General features: G+C 44.6%; 3 protein-coding genes, 1 long non-coding RNA gene and 1 pseudogene across 17 annotated transcripts in view; all 5 read right to left on the reverse strand.

The window, feature by feature from the left end:
* Window positions 1-541: 541 nt before the first annotated feature.
* LOC110495550 (tubulin alpha chain) lies at window positions 542-4,588 on the reverse strand. 3 transcript variants are annotated; one of them, XR_016488296.1, is made up of 5 exons: window positions 4,531-4,588; window positions 2,637-2,859; window positions 2,392-2,540; window positions 838-2,282; window positions 542-773 (listed from the first exon to the last, which is right to left on the reverse strand). XR_016488296.1 is itself a non-coding variant. In XM_036951710.2 (4 exons), exons 1-4 carry the CDS (start codon window positions 4,531-4,533, stop codon window positions 1,305-1,307), a joined length of 1,353 nt encoding a protein of 450 aa, XP_036807605.2. In that variant the 5' UTR covers window positions 4,534-4,588; the 3' UTR covers window positions 542-1,304. The 3 variants fall into 3 exon arrangements, 2 of the variants coding, with proteins under 2 accessions (XP_036807605.2, XP_090063559.1); XM_036951710.2 differs by having other exon boundaries at window positions 542-2,282; XM_090207433.1 differs by having other exon boundaries at window positions 542-2,282; window positions 2,637-4,333.
* On the reverse strand, window positions 3,441-4,333 carry LOC149975415 (uncharacterized). Its single transcript, XR_016488298.1, has 2 exons — window positions 3,775-4,333; window positions 3,441-3,611 (listed from the first exon to the last, which is right to left on the reverse strand). It is a non-coding gene; the product is annotated as an uncharacterized LOC149975415 (long non-coding RNA).
* A 696-nt stretch (window positions 4,589-5,284) lies between the features above and the next one.
* LOC149975416 (tubulin alpha chain-like) lies at window positions 5,285-6,490 on the reverse strand (annotated as a pseudogene). The gene is made up of 3 exons (XR_016488297.1): window positions 6,169-6,490; window positions 5,928-6,076; window positions 5,285-5,830 (listed from the first exon to the last, which is right to left on the reverse strand). The product of XR_016488297.1 is annotated as a tubulin alpha chain-like (transcript).
* Window positions 6,491-8,330: 1,840 nt separating this feature from the next.
* On the reverse strand, window positions 8,331-12,324 carry LOC110495555 (tubulin alpha-1A chain). The gene is made up of 4 exons (XM_036951712.2): window positions 12,015-12,324; window positions 11,473-11,695; window positions 11,228-11,376; window positions 8,331-9,572 (listed from the first exon to the last, which is right to left on the reverse strand). The coding sequence occupies exons 1-4, from the start codon at window positions 12,015-12,017 to the stop codon at window positions 8,592-8,594; spliced, it is 1,356 nt and encodes a 451-aa protein (XP_036807607.1). The 5' UTR covers window positions 12,018-12,324; the 3' UTR covers window positions 8,331-8,591.
* Window positions 12,325-13,244: 920 nt separating this feature from the next.
* LOC110495549 (myc box-dependent-interacting protein 1) overlaps window positions 13,245-17,971 on the reverse strand; it is a 41,515-nt gene continuing 36,788 nt past the window's right edge. For 7 of the 11 annotated variants that reach the window (XM_090207446.1, XM_090207445.1, XM_090207441.1 and 4 more), the window contains 4 exons: window positions 15,900-15,938; window positions 15,683-15,736; window positions 15,362-15,463; window positions 13,245-15,256 (listed from right to left, as the gene is read on the reverse strand). In XM_090207446.1, coding sequence (XP_090063572.1) covers window positions 15,155-15,256; window positions 15,362-15,463; window positions 15,683-15,736; window positions 15,900-15,938 — 297 coding nt within the window. In that variant the 3' untranslated portion in view covers window positions 13,245-15,154. Of the gene's footprint in view, window positions 15,257-15,361; window positions 15,464-15,682; window positions 15,737-15,899; window positions 15,939-16,342; window positions 16,742-17,971 lie in introns of all 11 variants that reach the window. The other 4 variants (XM_090207437.1, XM_090207438.1, XM_090207436.1 and 1 more) reach the window with 1 other exon arrangement.

Below are 17,971 nucleotides of genomic sequence, written 5' to 3' on the forward strand. Positions count from 1 at the left end.
GACAGCAATATTTTGAGGCTCTAACAAAGTGGGTTTTAACAACAGGATGCAGGATCACCATCACTTCAATCAACCATAGAAGGGAAAGGCTGTTAACATTTAGGCCCTAATGCATGTTTAATCTCTTCATTGCTAGCAAGGCAGTGACGAGCTCAGTAAGAGGATTGGGTTGTTTTTCAAAGTGGAGATTGTTTACCAATGAAAGTGAAATCCATAAATTTCAAGCGTACAGTATTATAACTTGAGTGCATTTTGTTGTACAGGATCTGTACTATAGCATGCAGTAGCATAACGTTGTATGGTCAGAAAACATCTGGAGAGATTGCGGAGAGCGAGAGGGTTAATGTTTGATCAAATCTGGTTTAGTAAACCTCTCTAAATGTCTGACTTGTAAGTTTGGCAGCTCCATATAGCTTGGCCTACCACCAACTTTAGAAACTGCTCACTTTAAAATGTCCTACAGTTGAATGCTGAATTTTTTTCTCAGCTTGGCACATCACGCTGACAGTGTCATTGCAGTTTTTGGTACACCAGAAGTACATTCATTTTCAATGTATTTATTAAAATTGTATTTCACTAGGCAAGTCAGTTAAGAACAAATTTTTATTTACAATGACAGCCTAGGGACAGTGGGTTAACTGCCTTGTTCAGAGGCAGAACAACAGATTTTTACCTTGTCAGCTCAGGGATTGATCTAGCAACCTTTGGGTTACTGGCCCTCCACTCTAACCACTAGGCGACCTGCCGCCCCTCCACTCTAACCACTAGGCGACCTGCCGCCCCTCCACTCTAACCACTAGGCGACCTGCCGCCCCTCAACTCTAACCACTAGGCGACCTGCCGTGTTTTCCTTGCAGCATTGCGTTGCAGTGCGTTCTGTGTGGTGCAAACATTGGATTTATTGAACACATGCTTCAAACTGTATACATAGACGGCTTGACAGAAATGGTAGCAGAAGGGGAATGTTGAACTTTTGTTGCACACATCCAGATGATGCTGCATATTATTTTGCGGAATTACGCTGTCGGTGTGATCAACGCGTCAGATATATCTGCTACTTCATGTTGACATACCAAGAGGTTTCAACCAGTAAACACAATAAGCTTTTTTTTCTTTCATATTTTATTCAAAATGGCTGATGTGAGGCAGGAAGGTTCTTCTTGTAGCTGGGTGGAATGTGCTTACTCTATGGAATGATTTCCAATATTAGTCCGTTAAACCTTTTGTTGTTTTCTTACTACTTGCACTATCCGGGACTGGTAGACTATATTAATGGAACATCAGCAGATCAGGAGTTACACCCTTTAGTACTCCTCTCCTTCTTCATCCTCTTCTCCGATGCTGTCAGTACCCACCTCTTCATAATCCTTCTCCAGGGCTGCCATGTCTTCTCTGGCCTCTGAGAACTCTCCCTCCTCCATGCCCTCTCCCACATACCAGTGCACAAAGGCTCTCTTGGCGTACATCAGGTCAAACTTGTGGTCAAGCCTGGCCCAGGCCTCAGCGATGGCGGTGGTGTTGCTCAGCATACACACAGCTCTCTGGACCTTGGCCAGATCTCCTCCAGGGACCACTGTGGGTGGCTGGTAGTTGATACCGACCTTGAAGCCAGTGGGACACCAGTCCACAAACTGGATGGTGCGCTTGGTCTTGATGGTGGCAATGGCAGAGTTGACATCTTTGGGCACAACGTCACCACGGTAGAGCAGGCAGCAGGCCATGTACTTGCCGTGACGTGGGTCACATTTCACCATCTGATTGGCTGGCTCAAAGCAGGCATTGGTGATGTCAGCAACAGACAGCTGCTCATGGTAGGCCTTCTCAGCAGAGATGACTGGAGCATAGGTGGCCAGAGGGAAGTGGATACGGGGGTAAGGCACCAAGTTGGTCTGGAACTCTGTCAGGTCCACATTGAGAGCTCCATCGAAACGCAGGGAGGCGGTGATGGAGGAGACGATCTGACCAATCAGCCTGTTGAGGTTGGTGTAGGTGGGGCGCTCAATGTCCAGGTTCCTGCGGCAGATATCATAGATGGCCTCATTGTCCACCATGAAGGCACAGTCCGAGTGCTCCAGGGTGGTGTGGGTGGTCAGGATGGAGTTGTAAGGCTCCACCACAGCAGTCGAAACTTGGGGAGCAGGGTAAACAGCAAACTCAAGCTTGGACTTCTTCCCATAGTCGACAGAGAGACGTTCCATCAGCAGAGAGGTGAACCCAGAGCCGGTGCCTCCTCCAAAGCTGTGGAAGATCAGGAAGCCCTGGAGGCCAGTGCACTGGTCAGCCTGAAAGAAACAAAGGGAAGACAATGTCATTATTACCCTTCATTGAAATGTATACCTTTTGGTTTCAGTACAAGGTCAACACAAGGCCTAGCAATGAAATGGATCTTACCAGTTTGCGCGTCCGGTCGAGTACCAGGTCGATGATCTCCTTGCCAATGGTGTAGTGACCACGGGCATAGTTGTTGGCAGCGTCCTCCTTGCCTGTGATCAGCTGCTCAGGGTGGAACAGCTGGCGGTAGGTACCTGTGCGGACCTCGTCTGTGGACATGGGGAATTGACATTTAATATCTGTAGCTTTAACCTATAAAAATATGGAGATTGGAATGTCAGTAGGCAAATTGTTTGTCAACTTACCGATGACGGTTGGCTCCAGGTCTACAAAGACTGCACGAGGAACGTGTTTACCAGCCCCAGTCTCACTGAAGAAGGTGTTGAAGGAGTCATCTCCCCCTCCGATTGTCTTATCACTGGGCATCTGTCCATCAGGCTGGATCCCGTGTTCCAGGCAGTACAGTTCCCAGCATGCATTGCCCATCTGGGCTCCGGCCTGGCCGACATGCATAGAAATACACTCACGCTGCAGAGAAACAGAGGTGTCAACTTATGGCCTTCATGAAGCTCAACGTCAAGAAAACGTCCTCCCTCAACTGATGAATGCTCATGGATATCCTATCTGTTATTCAACCAAAACACAAAATAAAAAATGTTGACACTACAATACATTAATGGCTCTAGGTACAGGCCAAACTGTTTGTGGCCAAGAAACCGCTTACACCTCCACAAACTCTGAAGAGCTCCGTTGGATGAATAAAGAGCAAGTGTTATTGGCTGGAACTGGCTGTGGAAGAAAATCTGAAAATGATCCATCCAATGAAATCAGCCCTGACATCTGTGAATCCTATTCATGATGAAGGTAGGAACTTCTATTTCTGGTCCTTTCCTTTGTTTTCCGTTTTAGATTCCTGGCTGCAGACTGGTCACATGCAATAAGCCCACAGTTTCCAATTGATACTCTCTCTCTCACTGTCCCAGTCTAGACATCTGAATCGATCATAGGCCAGGGATTCAATGTCATTGCTGTTTGGCAACAAGCACCATCCATACCAACTGCAAATCGGTAGTCCTATTGTTAGGATACAAATGATTATGAGTCAATAGTGAGAGTAGTCATTTTACTGTGTCTTAACACCTGTTCCAGCTTTTAAATCTTATATTACCCCAACGACAGCTGGCTAAAGGGCGGGGTTGCTCCTCCGCAGGCTGTGAAGCTTTGGGCAGCTGAATGCTGAGTCATATGCGTGTTATTACTGCAGCCCCTCGGAGACTGAGCTGTGTGAACAACAATTGTTGGTACCGTGATTGTCTTCCCCATAAAACATTTATTTACAGGAAGATTGACCAGGGTGATTGCAATTTGTTCCATTCATTATAATGGGTGGATCCTGCTTTCTGCTAACAATGCCTGTAGTGCTGCGGTCGGTCTTGAACTAACCCTGTCTTCAATGAGAGGGGGCAGTCGTTCTCCATTGAAACCAGCAGTGCAGTTATGAACTCCCAGTGCTAGAGAGGAAGGAAAAATCCATAGCCCGGCAGGCCACTCCCCACTCTACCCTCAGTGCCAAAGCTCGCTGCTTTGTGTAACGCACAGACAGGATATCTGATTGTGTCCTCTAGAACATACTCAAACTTTTTTTCTCTTTATAACTGCTCAACCCAGATACAAATATTCCCTCCCCTGTTATTACTCAAGAATGAAAGTACAACAAAAAATTGCATTTAGCCAAAACAAATGGTCAAGTAAAACAATTTTGTAAATACCCTTCCACCCAAACAAATGGAATAATTGTCCTTGAAAATTCCTTTCTACATCAAATTGAGGCAAGTGCTTCTGACTGTAATGTGCTTTCCTCCCGCTGGTGGAGAAAACTGTGCCAGTTCTCTGGCGTCAGCCCCACATGCTCTGAGTCCCCTTCGTCACAGTGCTGAGTCCGTCTCCACTGCACCCAAACCCACAGCCTATCCAACAACGGCAGCGTGGCTTTTAATGCTATCTATAAGATAAAAAAAACCTGTAACATTAGCCAATGATAGTGTATACTTATCAAACACTAACAAACTAGAAATAATCATACCCCTATATATTTGACTGAAAATGTACAAATGTTCAATCCAAGGACATATTTATTTCTCTCACTGTTTGTCTAAAATGTAATTTTTTTCAGAATCAGCTGCAGTACTCAGCACTCACCATTTTGACAGATTTCTTTCCTTCGGCCGACGTTGAGGATTCGGAGAATGAAGGCTGTAATGGGGGAAGGGGCCACGGTGGGGGTTTTATATGTCTGGTGGAAGGGCGATGCAGGAAGCTGTATTATTTTCTCTTGGCGGGAGCGACTGTTAGCACAAAAAAAGGGGCGGCCCCTCGGCAAGCTGCTAATCTCTCTCAGGGACAAAGTCAGAGCTGTAGGTCTGCTTTCAATGCACAGTCCACACTCCACACTCTATAACCCAAAGGAATGCTCCTCGGGCAAAAAAAAGGTTGACAAGCAGATGTTACATCGTGGGTAAAATCTTTCATAATCACTATCACTAATATAATATTTAATGTAGAGAACAGGGAATGGAAGTTGGCTCTACTGGAAGGGAAAGAAACTACTCAAAGCACAGGGGAGGGGCTTGCAACTTTGCATATAATACCTGCTACTGGGAACAAAAGAGCCGAGAAGTAGCCTAAACCGAAAGTAATCTTTTTAAAGTAAGAAATATTTGTCACAATCCTAAATGTATTTTTTCATTCATGCTCAAGGGACATTTATAAGTTATATTGGTAACACTTTCTTAAGAATCGATGTGTAGGCCTATATCATTAATTGAAATGAAAGTAAATATTGGAGATGGCACCTTTTTAAGTACCCTGTTAACCTAGTTTTGTAGAGAACACAATTGTAGGTCAGCTTTACAAAGCCTGAACTGCTGTGGAATTAGCTATTTGTTTTTGGCCCCAACTAAACATTTGGAAGACGAGCCTCGTTACATTTCAACTCAATCACATCCACTGATTGTACAAAACATTAGGAACACCTTCCTAATATTGTGTTGCACCCCATTTTGCCTTCAGAACAGCCTCGATTCGTCAGGGCATGGACTCTACAAGGTGTCTAAAGTGTTCCACAGGGATGCTGGCCCATGTTGACTCCAATGCTTCCCACAGTTGTGTCAAGTTGGCTGAATGTCCTTTGGGTGGTGGACCATTCTTGATACACACAGGAGACTGTTGAGCGTGAAAAACCCAGCAGATTTCATAGATGGCCTCATTGTCCACCATGAAGGCACAGTCCGAGTGCTCCAGGGTGGTGTGGGTGGTCAGAATGGAGTTGTAAGGCTCCACCACAGCAGTAGAAACTTGGGGAGCAGGGTAAACAGCAAATTCAAGCTTGGACTTCTTCCCATAGTCGACAGAGAGACGTTCCATCAGCAGGGAGGTGAACCCAGAGCCGGTGCCTCCTGTGGAAGATCAGGAAGTCCTGGAGCCCAGTGCCTTGGTCAGCCTGAAAGAACCACGGAAGAATGTGTCACAAACCATATATTTCTTTATCAAAGATAGAAGGTACATCCACCTAGAAAGATGACTAGGTTGGGTCTTACCAGTTTGCGAGTCCTATCGAGTACCAGTTTGATGATCTCCTTACCAGTGGTGTAGTGACCACGGGCATAGTTGTTGGCAGCGTCCCCCTTGCCTGTGATCAGCTGCTCAGGATGGAACAGCTGGCGGTAGGTACCTGTGCAGACCTCATCTATTGGGAGACAACAATACATTTATAAATCTACTATTGACGTATGCTTTTTGTCAAATTCCATCAGCTGTTAATGAAAGCCTCCTGTTTACCAATGACAGTTGGCTCCAGGTCTACAAAGAATGCACGGGGAACATGTTTGCCGGCCCCAGTCTCACTGAAGAAGGTGTTGAAGGACTCATCTTCCCCCCCACTTGGCATCTGTCCATGCAGATGGATCACATGATCCAGGCAGTAGAGCTCCCAGCATGCATTTCCAATTTGAGCCCCAGCTTGGCCAATGTGGACAGAGATACATTCACCCTGGAGAGAGAGAAAGGAATCACTCAAGTCACATGCCATTAAATAAAATGATTTTTTAAAAACAAGCTGTGGTGGAAGCAGCTGAACTCTTGCTACACTAATTTGAGGAAAACTCGTTTCTGTTTCTTGATTGAATTATTTCATATAAAGGTTGCTATGGCCTGGTGAGTTTTTTAAAATGATAAGTCTAGTTAATTGCCTCACGATGACAAACGTAGCATGAAAATATTACTAAAATCATCATCTTTTACAAAATTAATATTTGTATTTTAACTTTTTAAATTGCAAGCAAACATTAGATTTTAGAAAACGCGCTCACCATGTTTCAGACTCTCGGACTCTCCTGAAGCAGTTGCCTACTCGGGGAATCTTTTATATTGTCATGTAAAGGCTCATGGAGCAAGTTTTAAACCGTGCCGGATTGCTAGGCAACAACGGTGCATTGTTGTAGTAACTGGAGAACTCGGATAAGCTGATACCATCTTTGATTCTTAACTGAAACAGGGACAAAGACCAATAATATGAATTGCTACCTTGAGTCTAGGATGGGTGAACAGTAACCTTGACCTGTCCAGTATTTGTGAAATAAGACCCATATGTATTACATTTATTTGCCTTGCCCTCCTCATATAGTAGTTACATTTGACAAGTAAAATGTAACTTAAGTTATATGAAGAAAAATAACAATTTAAAAATGTATTTTGCACTCTGAACAAAGTCTGTTTCAAGATATTTTGTGCTCCTGTTTCAATGGTTTTCACTCATTTACCTTAGAGGACACTGTGCACATTTACTGCTCAAACTCTTTCCAACTAAAGAGGATCCATTTTGTAAAGGTCATGTTGTCCCATTGCCCTGAGGAAAGAAAATGGATACCTCCCCATGGTGACCTGAATAGGCTGTTGTTACAGGAGATCGTTATGGTCACCATAGTAGTAGAGATTAATTTACAATGCAAATGTCCTCAGGTGAGCGGGCGCCTCGGGAAAACCTCAGCGTCGGTCTTCCGTAAAGCAGGTGTCTGTTCAGAGCTCTGTCTATAGTCCTATTGTCTATAACAGAATGTGAACAGCTGGCTTCACACAAGTTGTTCTTTTTGAAACCAAGTGCTTTTGTTCTTAGTTTATCTGGTGTGTGTGTGTGGTCAGAAGTCTTCATTGTTTGCCAGGGAAGCAGTCTTTCCTTTCAAAGGATTGGCTAACTATATGTAATATTTATAAAAATGCTTGTCTATTAAAAGAGCATATTATATATCAACTAAATGATTTATCTTGCCATCAATATTGTGTAGTTTTACAGTTCATGCTGTCAAATTCACAGCTCTAAGGCATTATCGCATCAGTATTTGTTTTACTTTTGAGTGTGGTGAAAATTATGGTTCTACCACTAAGGTTTTGTTAGCTGTTAAATACACTGAATGTAAGCAAGTGTTGGGCAATGTATTGGTACTGTAGCCACAGTTGACTTTTCATCAATGAGTATCTAAGGAGATACTGTAGTTCTCATTTGGTTGTCTTTAGTCACCAATCATTTCTTCTTCTTCTCAGGAGTCAGTGTTTTACTGCTGTGTGTCAGCTGAGCTTGGCGCTTTGTTTCATAAGAAATAGAGACCTGAAAGTTAGATGGCTTCAGTGTGAGCTGACTACGTATCACCAAAAGTGGTGTGTTTACAGTACTCAATAGCCTTAACCAAACACTCTCCCACAGCTGAAGCAGGACGGGATGGAGAAGTTTAGCCGAAGTTCAGGAAAGACAGAGGACACCATTAACACCAGTGTGTGGCGGTTGATGGTGCACTACCTCCTCAAATAGATCATTGTGTGATACAGTATGACTGACTTCCCTCAAGGCAGAACCTCTTGCCACAAGCTGTGGAATGAGACAGAGTAGAGGGTTTATACATTGACATTACTGAAAAATGAGTTTTGAGCAAGCATGACACAGACCAATATTTTGGGCGTTGACAATGAATGCTTTATTTTTTCACAGAGAGGATTCATATCCAAAGAAATAGATGGTTAAAAATTATTGTTACTATTCTCGATTTGGTCAAAACTGTATCTGGCTGACAATCATAGACTTGTGTAGTTTCAACATTCATGTTGTAAAGCTGAGATTATAGATCTTAACATTCTACTCTTCCACCCCCGCATCCTCCTCTTCATTCCCTGTTGTTCTTCACAGATGTTGTTCTTTACCAGTTGACTACTTTTTAATATTCCTCTCCCTCCTCCTCCCCCTCGTCCCCTACACTGTCAGTACCCACCTCTTCATAATCCTTCTCCAGGGCTGCCATGTCTTCTCTGGCCTCTGAGAACTCTCCCTCCTCCATGCCCTCTCCCACATACCAGTGCACAAAGGCTCTCTTGGCGTACATCAGGTCAAACTTGTGGTCAAGCCTGGCCCAGGCCTCAGCGATGGCGGTGGTGTTGCTCAGCATACACACAGCTCTCTGGACCTTGGCCAGATCTCCTCCAGGGACCACTGTGGGTGGCTGGTAGTTGATACCGACCTTGAAGCCAGTGGGACACCAGTCTACAAACTGGATGGTGCGCTTGGTCTTGATGGTGGCAATGGCAGAGTTGACATCTTTGGGCACAACGTCACCACGGTAGAGCAGGCAGCAGGCCATGTACTTGCCGTGACGTGGGTCACATTTCACCATCTGATTGGCTGGCTCAAAGCAGGCGTTGGTGATCTCAGCCACTGATAGCATCTCGTGATAGGCCTTCTCAGCAGAGATGACTGGAGCATAGGTGGCCAGAGGGAAGTGGATACGGGGGTAGGGCACCAAGTTGGTCTGGAACTCTGTCAGGTCCACATTGAGAGCTCCATCGAAACGCAGGGAGGCGGTGATGGAGGAGACGATCTGACCAATCAGCCTGTTGAGGTTGGTGTAGGTGGGGCGCTCAATGTCCAGGTTCCTGCGGCAGATATCATAGATGGCCTCATTGTCCACCATGAAGGCACAGTCCGAGTGCTCCAGGGTGGTGTGGGTGGTCAGGATGGAGTTATAAGGCTCCACCACAGCAGTGGACACCTGGGGAGCTGGATAGATGGCAAACTCAAGCTTGGACTTCTTCCCATAGTCGACAGAGAGACGTTCCATCAGCAGGGAGGTGAACCCAGAGCCGGTGCCTCCTCCAAAGCTGTGGAAGATCAGGAAGCCCTGGAGACCAGTGCACTGGTCAGCCTGAAAGAAACAGATATAAATGTAATAAATTTATTTATTAGTGATGTAAAATCAATATCCATATCAGTTGATCTTTTTCGAACCGAAATGTTTGAATGAATAACATTGCAACTGTGTGGAATACATTTCCACGGCTTTGTGAAGTTCAGACAACTGCTCGCTCGTTGCCCATTGGGCCAGGTGTGAATGTCCAGGTGGCCTAATTAACCTACACAACCAGTTTGAATACAATGGGAAGTCTGTTGAAGTCTCCTCTCCACCCCACTTATTACATTTTAAAATGTATTTTACCTTTATTTAACTAGGCAAGTCAGTTAAGAACAAATTCTTATTTTCAATGACGGCCTAGGAACAGTGGGTTTAACTGCCTTGTTCAGGGGCAGAACAACAGATTTGACTTTGTCAGGTCGGGGATTCGATCTAGCAACTTTTCAGTTACGAGTCCAACATTCTAACCACTGGGCTACCTGCCTGTCATCCTCATTGAAAGCAAGTCTAAGAAGTGGTAGATCTGTTCTATGTGCACTATTTCTATGCCTCCAGTTCTTAAGTTTCAGTTTTTGCGTCTTACGGTTTTGAAAAAAGGCGTCAAATCCTATTGAACATGTATTTCATGGCGGTTTAGATGGTACATTGATTGTCACAAACTGATATTAGGCAAACTGTTCTTTGCAACCAGGAAATGACAGAGCGATTTCTGTACATTGCACCTTTAATAACAAAAGGAATATCTCAATAGGTGGTCCAGGTATCCTCATGATGTGGCACAAGTGGGGTGGTGGTGCTTTCCTCGTTTGTTCTCTATTGTTCCCGCAAGCATGGGGGGGGGGGGGGGGCGGGGCATCAGAGGGCACCATCAAACCAACTCTTTGAATGGCCTGCTCCATGAAGTTTTGCTTAGTCTTGTTTAAAAAAAAATAACTTATTTTGCTCAAAAATAATGTGTGTACATTACCGTATTTATACGTGGGATGTTTTACAACAGAGAAAGTTCTCAAATAGCATACTCAGAAGCACTCCAGCTAAGTTGAACCTGTGAGCGGGTTTTGTGTCTGTAGCAATAGTCATGTATGCCCTTTTACATAATAATCTAGGTTCAGCAATTATAAACTGGGTGGTTCGAGCCCTGAATGCTGATTGGCTGACAGACATAGTATATCAGACCGTATACCAGAGGTATGACAAAACATTTATTTTTACTGCTCTAATTACGTTGGTAATCAGTTTACAATAGCAATAAGGCACCCGGGGGGTTTGTGATATATGGCCAATATACCACGGCTAAGGGCTGTGTCCAGGCACTCCGCGTTGCGTCGTGCGGATGAACAGCTCTTAGTCGTGGTATATTGGCTATATACCACACCCCCTTGGGCCCTATTGCTTAAGGATAAATCGATATCACGATAGGCCTTGCTCACATCGATATCAAACGTTATGGATATCATATAGAAGTATTGATATTGATCAACTCCACTAGTATTTATTAGCATTTCCACATTTGGTGTCAACACAAGGCCTTGCTTTAAAATGCTATGAGTCTTACCAGTTCATTCTTACCTGGAAGAAACAGGGAGGAATGCGTTACTAACCTTTATATATTTGTATCAAAGATGGACGGAACATCCACCTAGAAAGATGACTAGGTTGGGTCTTACCAGTTTGCGCGTCCGGTCGAGTACCAGGTCGATGATCTCCTTGCCAATGGTGTAGTGACCACGGGCATAGTTGTTGGCAGCGTCCTCCTTGCCTGTGATCAGCTGCTCAGGGTGGAACAGCTGGCGGTAGGTACCTGTGCGGACCTCGTCTGTGGACATGGGGAATTGACATTTAATATCTGTAGCTTTAACCTATAAAAATATGGAGATTGGAATGTCAGTAGGCAAATTGTTTGTCAACTTACCGATGACGGTTGGCTCCAGGTCTACAAAGACTGCACGAGGAACGTGTTTACCAGCCCCAGTCTCACTGAAGAAGGTGTTGAAGGAGTCATCTCCCCCTCCGATTGTCTTATCACTGGGCATCTGTCCATCAGGCTGGATCCCATGTTCCAGGCAGTACAGTTCCCAGCATGCATTGCCCATCTGGACACCTGCCTGGCCGACGTGGACAGAGATACATTCACGCTGCAGAGAAAGGACAGAATTGAAACCATTAGCCATATTAACATGGTCACAACTTCAGGTTACGGTTTTTGGGAGGATTTAGGTCAAACAACTAAATAGCATTTCTAATGTTACAGCTAAACGTCTCTCTTAATTTGCTCAGTAACATTATCAGTATCAATATTGCCAATACAATTCTATTTCTAATCATATATATTTGATCTATCAAGGCAATGAAACAAGAAGCAGATCTGTTTTAAGAGACATGAGGCGTATTGAAGAAACAAAGGATGGGAGCGCTGCATGAAGGGAGCAGGAGACATAATATTCAGAAGCTTACCATTGTTGCAGTTTCTTCAGGCCGACGTTAAGGATCTGCGACAGAAATCTCGCTTGTGTGTCCTGGTGGCGGCTCGTCTGTATTTATAGGATTAGGGAACACCTTGGTAACAAGCTTTGTTGTTGGTAACAAAGGGGTTAAATGTGTTTGGTCGATCGGAGTTCTGGGCTGGGAAGAGGAAAGCCAATCATTCAGCTCGAGAGGAGACACTGCATACAAGCCCTGCCGCACATCAATAACTCCTCCCCATCTACCCAGGATGATAATGTGTAACTCTGACCATCCGACCGACCAGCCCCACCTTACGTAGGACAAAAGGTTCCTAAGGGGACTAATTTAATCCCTAAACATTAAAGAACAACCTGTACCACAACAAATGCTTAGAAAATACACATACTATGTTAGTGGCAGTACCATGGGTCCGTTAACGAAGGAATTTAGGAATTAGTCACTTTAAGATGGTTGATCCCCTCCCCCATAGTCCCTGCTGTTTGAGCCATTTGTTATTCAAAGGCGCTGCCTTCCCCGCCCTCACTCCCTCCCCTTGTCCCTGTGGCCTGGCAGGGTTCTGTTGTGTTTCACGCTTCGTTGACTGTATCCTATGGTAACAGGCACCATAGGTAACAGCTACACCAAGGTGACCTTTTAACTCAAGACTCCTTCATTGGCACAAGGAATCATTTATAATTAGTTTGTTTATAAAATTATCAAGTTTTCAAAACATTTGACTTGTTGATCCATTTCATATGATAAAATTAATGAATTCATGGGGATGCTCCTATACTTATTTGGGAGTTAAATAGATATTTCTTATGTCACTGAATCTGTAGTGATTGTTTGAGGCATGGCTTGAAAGGGGAGCCAGTCCGAGTCCTGGAAGCATCTCCATCCCATGCACCTGCTAACAGAGTATACTGTATATTCACCACAGAAGCAGCAATGATGTCATGAGAGGAATGTGACTAAGCAAGTCCTGCTATTGGCCGCCATTACAATGCTTTGCCGTAAAGGCCTGTCAAGTCACACTGCCATCTGGTGTTATAATAAAGTAGCACAGACCACTACTATGTGGGTGTTGTCCCCGAGTGAGGGGCAGCTGTCTGATTGGTCTTCTGATGTGTGATCAGTAGGGTGTGAAAATGTTGTTTAGGCTATCACCATACAGGCAGCATGCAGAGGTGTTCTAACCCCCAGGTGTAAAGCAGGTGAAACAATGAAGGCCACAGTGTCTGGTGTTGAACCCATCTTTAATGTTGTAAAGAAGTCTGTCGGTTACAGGCTCGCTCACTTTCCACCGAGAGACATTTTAAACATACAGTTACAGGGTGTTCACACAGGTGTTGATTTCCAGCTACATCTAGGAGTTGAACACAGTACATCCCATAGGTTTAATTTGACTTGAGTTTAACTTTGGTTTTCAGCAGGACACAACGTGGACACTGAGATGATTTGTTTCAGGGCTCTTTGAATACTTTGTATGGATTGTTACATTCAAATGGTATGACACCCATAAATAGTTGCCTTACTTTTGATCAGAACATTGACCACAGTTCTAAAACTCTTCTGAACATGCGGTTTTGTTCATTACCCCTCGCCCCTCTAGCCCTTATCAACATATTCTAATAGAGACAAGTTAGGTGTAGATTTTATGATTGGGCCATTATCACTCCACTCAGAGCCAAGCAATAACCTGAGTTCTAATGAAACCAATACCACAGAGTTGAGAGACTATTATTCTCTTGCTTTAGTTATCCAGTGTTTCACAAAAGTTGTCGCAACCGTAGAAATAGAATCCATAGAACAGGCTTCCTCATTCAAGTCAATGGTGGCATAGTGGGTGGACTGGCAGCCATTGCACACGTGAGTTTACCAGTCAAATTGCCAGGGCTAGAGGTTTCAACTTCAAAGCCCTTTCTATGGATTCCATGTATATGGTTGCAACGCTGCAGGGCTTCTGCACACCATTCCCTAACACATGTCCCAGGAATCTCTTTCACAGGAGAGGGACTGATAGAAAAATACACAGAGCTAGGGAGCCTGATTCTGATGTGTGTCCTGACTGCTGACCCAATCTCTGAGAGATTTCTCTCTAAGGGAGAGAGCAACGGCTGGGTTTCCTTTATTTCCCTTCAACTACTGCTTAGGAGAGAGGGACAGTACAATACATAAAGGTGGAGAGAGGGACAGTACAATACATAAAGGTCTAGAGAGGGACAGTACAATACATAAAGGTGGAGAGAGGGACAGTACAATACATAAAGGTGGAGAGAGGGACAGTACAATACAAAGGTGGAGAGAGGGACAGTACAATAGATAAAACATTCATCTTAGCGGAGCGACAGCCTAGGGAGCCCACTTCTCAGAGGCAAATGGTACATTAAACGGGTCACAGATATAAGATCACATGGTTTCAGAACTGCTACTGAGTCTTTTTGCATTTCATTGGGCAAAATATAATAATAGTGACTTAAAGTTTGATACAGACATAAAGTATAGACTTAAGAGTTAACGACAACAGAGCCAGTAGGGTGAATGCTACCTGAACTCTCCAATAAGAACAGAGATTTTTTTTGTTTTCCCGTTGCAAAACGTTTTTCTTCGAGTACCCTTCCGAACATGACCCAGGTCAACATTGCTTTAATCTGGTGTGCCCCAAGGTTCTGGTCCAGTACCAGTACATTTTTCGTCTCATCACAGTCAGAACTGAAGGACTGATACCAGAGCAGTCCCAATCTCTGTCTAGGGGTGTGATGTTGTTACTACAGTAAAATGATCATGCAACTCTTAATGTTTTTTTTTTGTTTTTTTTACATGATATGTCAAAAGGTGTTCAAGCAGTGTGACATCCATTACTTTTTCATTGAAACTAGCATACTCTTTGTTTCTACTGGCCACATTAGCTTAGCATAAATACATTACTGACCGCATTAGCATTAGCAAAAACACATACGTTACGTAGTCAAATGTAACAAATCAAAACAATAATCGTGCGAATCTGCTAAAATATACCAGCACATTTGATACACGGGTCAAGGATTGAGATGATGTGGTTTGGTTTGTTTCTATCCTGGCAGATGTCCCAAAGGACGGAAGAGGGATTAGAGGGGAAGGGGGAGTGCAGGTTGGATGGGACGTCCGGCTCACAACTTCTGGGTAAAGTTTTCAGGGAAGACTCCTTTTGCCAAGAGGTCTTTGTTCTCCAGCCAATGAGATTCCTTCACGCCCATGAGCCAGCCGTCATCCTGCACACACACGCAAACAGCATGGGTTATCAGAGGATGTAACCCAATCACGTGTGAAAACGTGTTATAGTTCTCAGTGGGGGTAGAATGCGGCTGGCTACCGACCTGCTCATCAGGATTCTCCCAGGCCAGGACCAGCACAACATCTCCTGCTTTCATCTCCAGCTCGTCTCCATCGGTGGCAGCATAGTCATGCATGGCTTTGACCTGAATTATTATTTTTTTGGACATCACACACAGCGATATTGCTACCTGATTTAAGATATACTGACCGCAACAACCAAGATCCATTGTTGGCAGAATATTGAAAAATACTAGTGTGCTGGAGTTTTCTTCCTCCGTGAACCTGAAACTTGGTGTTCAAACAACCCCTTTTCAGTAGCCGTCTCTACGGTCCTCTAGAAACAAGACAAGCGAAGGGCTCACCTTGTAGATGACTCCAGCCGGCAGCGCCTCAGAAGACCCATTGGTCACCGCAGTCTGGATTCAGAAATAAGCAGAGAAAAGGCTTCATTTGATACTGAGAAATTTATTAAGTGGTCAATCAATTCTACAATGGTTACATCACACTGTAGAGGGAGTGATATGCCAGGGACCCAATGTTTGTACTACATATGAATGGCCCATTTACTCCAGTACTTACGGTTGCAGCCCCTGCAGCGGCTGCCACAGCAGTGTCAGTCTGGAAGGGAGAGAAAGGGGAGGTGAGAATTCCCAATGAACATGTATCCCTCCCACCCCACAAAGATCAGCATACACATACAGGTATGAAGACTTCACAGGAATACATACACCCAGGCACAAAGACTCTCCCCGGGCACAATCTGTCAACATGTGCCACCATCAGACCGCCACAACAGCCATGCCATCTATCTACGGATCCTAAAGATGGGAGACTGAAACTTCATCAACCTCCTGTCAGATGGGGTAATCACAGGGTGTTTGTTTGTCCCAGTCAATGATCAACACCCTTCAGAAGCCTTGGTCTCCCATCACTACTGTAATGAACCTCCTGTCCATCTACCAGCGCTACCTATAGCACATCTACACTCCCCTACAGTACTTCCTCGTTTCCCGCCTACTCACGCTCTGCTCTGAGTCAGCCCAGCCAGTCTGCCCAGACTCAGCCCAGCCCACCTGCCCGTCTGCAGCTGGCTCCTCTGCCCACCCAGCCTGGGCACCCGCATCACCCCAGCCTGGCTGTCCATCAGAGGCAGCATCTGCAGCCTCTTCCCCTACCTGGGCCCCGTTATCGCCCCAGCCACCCTGAGAATGCCCAGTCTGGGTCACATCCTGGTCCCAGCATGCCTGAGAAGCCTGTGTCCCTTCAGTATCCCAGCTCGGGGCGGCCCCAGTCTCATCATCGCCCCAGCCACCCTGGTTGGCTGCAGGCTCCTCTTCCTCCCAGCCGGCCTTGGTCTCCTGGGACCCTTTGTCGTCGTTCTGCTGGGGCTCCTCCACTGCAGGGGGATGCTCGGGTTCAGGCTGAGGAGGGAAGGGGGCGAGGCAGTATGGCAGGTAGAGGGGTGGCCAAGGTGCACGTGGGTGGAGCAACACAGAGAATTTGGAATGGGACCGACGGTTTGATGACAAAAAGCCACAGGGCATAAAGGGGCCATGGGTCAAAAGCAGGAATTGTAGGATAAGGGACAACAGACCAAGAGATAAGAGAGAGATCTGTGAGTGCTGCCAGAGATCAGCTCGCCATTCAAGTGTCTGCAGAATATGGTACCCAACAAACCAAGAACATTCCTATTGCTACTAATGTTTCAAAGAAAACGCTTGAAAGGAAATATCCTAGAACACCGAATAAAAGTACAAATTCAAAACAATTATCCCAAATGCCCATGGCCACATTCAGTATACGAACTTTGTAGATATAAATGCAACGAATGGAGCCGACGTGATTCCTTTATTCTACTTGTTCTACATAGCATATTTCTAACTTCAGCTTGCCTAAAAAAAATAGCTAGTTAACTACACATGGTTGATGATATTACTAGGTTAACTAGTGATTATGTGAAGATTGATTGTTTTTTTTATAAGATAAGTTTAATGCTAGCTAGCATTTTACCTTGGCTCATTGCAGCCATTAGGTCCTTTTGACGATGCACTCGCGTAACAGGTGGTCAGCCTGCCACGGAGTTTCGTCATGGATTGCAATGTAATCGGTCATAATCGGCATCCAAAAAGGCAGATTACCGATTATGAAAACTCGAAATTGTCCCTCTTTCTATGGCTTCCTCGGTCGACCTCTAATCTGTATAGTGGAAAGTCAGCGCTACAGCATGATTGAAATGTAAAGGCAATGTCCCTCGTTAGCGGAGACTGCATTCACGGTGATATCGGCTCAAACGGAAATCACAAATTGAAAATGTAGAGTTTCCATCAACCTCACGCGCAATGTAGACAAAGAACATAAAGTAGACCTTTCATTATGTGTTAATAAATTCATAAAAAATATTTGCTGCCATTGTAGTACGGTTGTTAAACCTGTTCAATCATTTATTTTTTAATTTTTTAAAAATAGCGTTCCCAAAGTAAACAGGCTATTTTTCAGGACTAGAAAATAGAATATGCATATAATTGACAGCTTAGGATAGAAAACACTCTAAAGTTTCCAAAACTGTAAAGATATTGTCTGTGAGTATAACAGAACTGATATTGCAGGCAAAATAATGAGGAAAAATCCAATCAGGAACGCAGCGGTTTCTA

This window comes from Oncorhynchus mykiss, chromosome 18 (genome assembly GCF_057628025.1).
Source record: "Oncorhynchus mykiss isolate SJ-2025 chromosome 18, ASM5762802v1, whole genome shotgun sequence".
Taxonomy (NCBI): Eukaryota; Metazoa; Chordata; class Actinopteri; order Salmoniformes; family Salmonidae; genus Oncorhynchus; species Oncorhynchus mykiss.

Excerpts from the sequence above, each read along its gene's own strand:
- LOC110495550 (XM_036951710.2), bottom strand. Across the intron at positions 2,541-2,636 it reads CCTGGAGCCAACCGTCATCG|ACGAGGTCCGCACAGGTACC; the intron begins GTAAGTTGACAA and ends CCATGTCCACAG. Across the intron at positions 2,283-2,391 it reads TCGACCGGACGCGCAAACTG|GCTGACCAGTGCACTGGCCT; the intron begins GTAAGATCCATT and ends TGTTTCTTTCAG.
- LOC110495555 (XM_036951712.2), bottom strand. Across the intron at positions 11,377-11,472 it reads CCTGGAGCCAACCGTCATCG|ACGAGGTCCGCACAGGTACC; the intron begins GTAAGTTGACAA and ends CCATGTCCACAG. Across the intron at positions 9,573-11,227 it reads TCGACCGGACGCGCAAACTG|GCTGACCAGTGCACTGGTCT; the intron begins GTAAGACCCAAC and ends TGTTTCTTTCAG.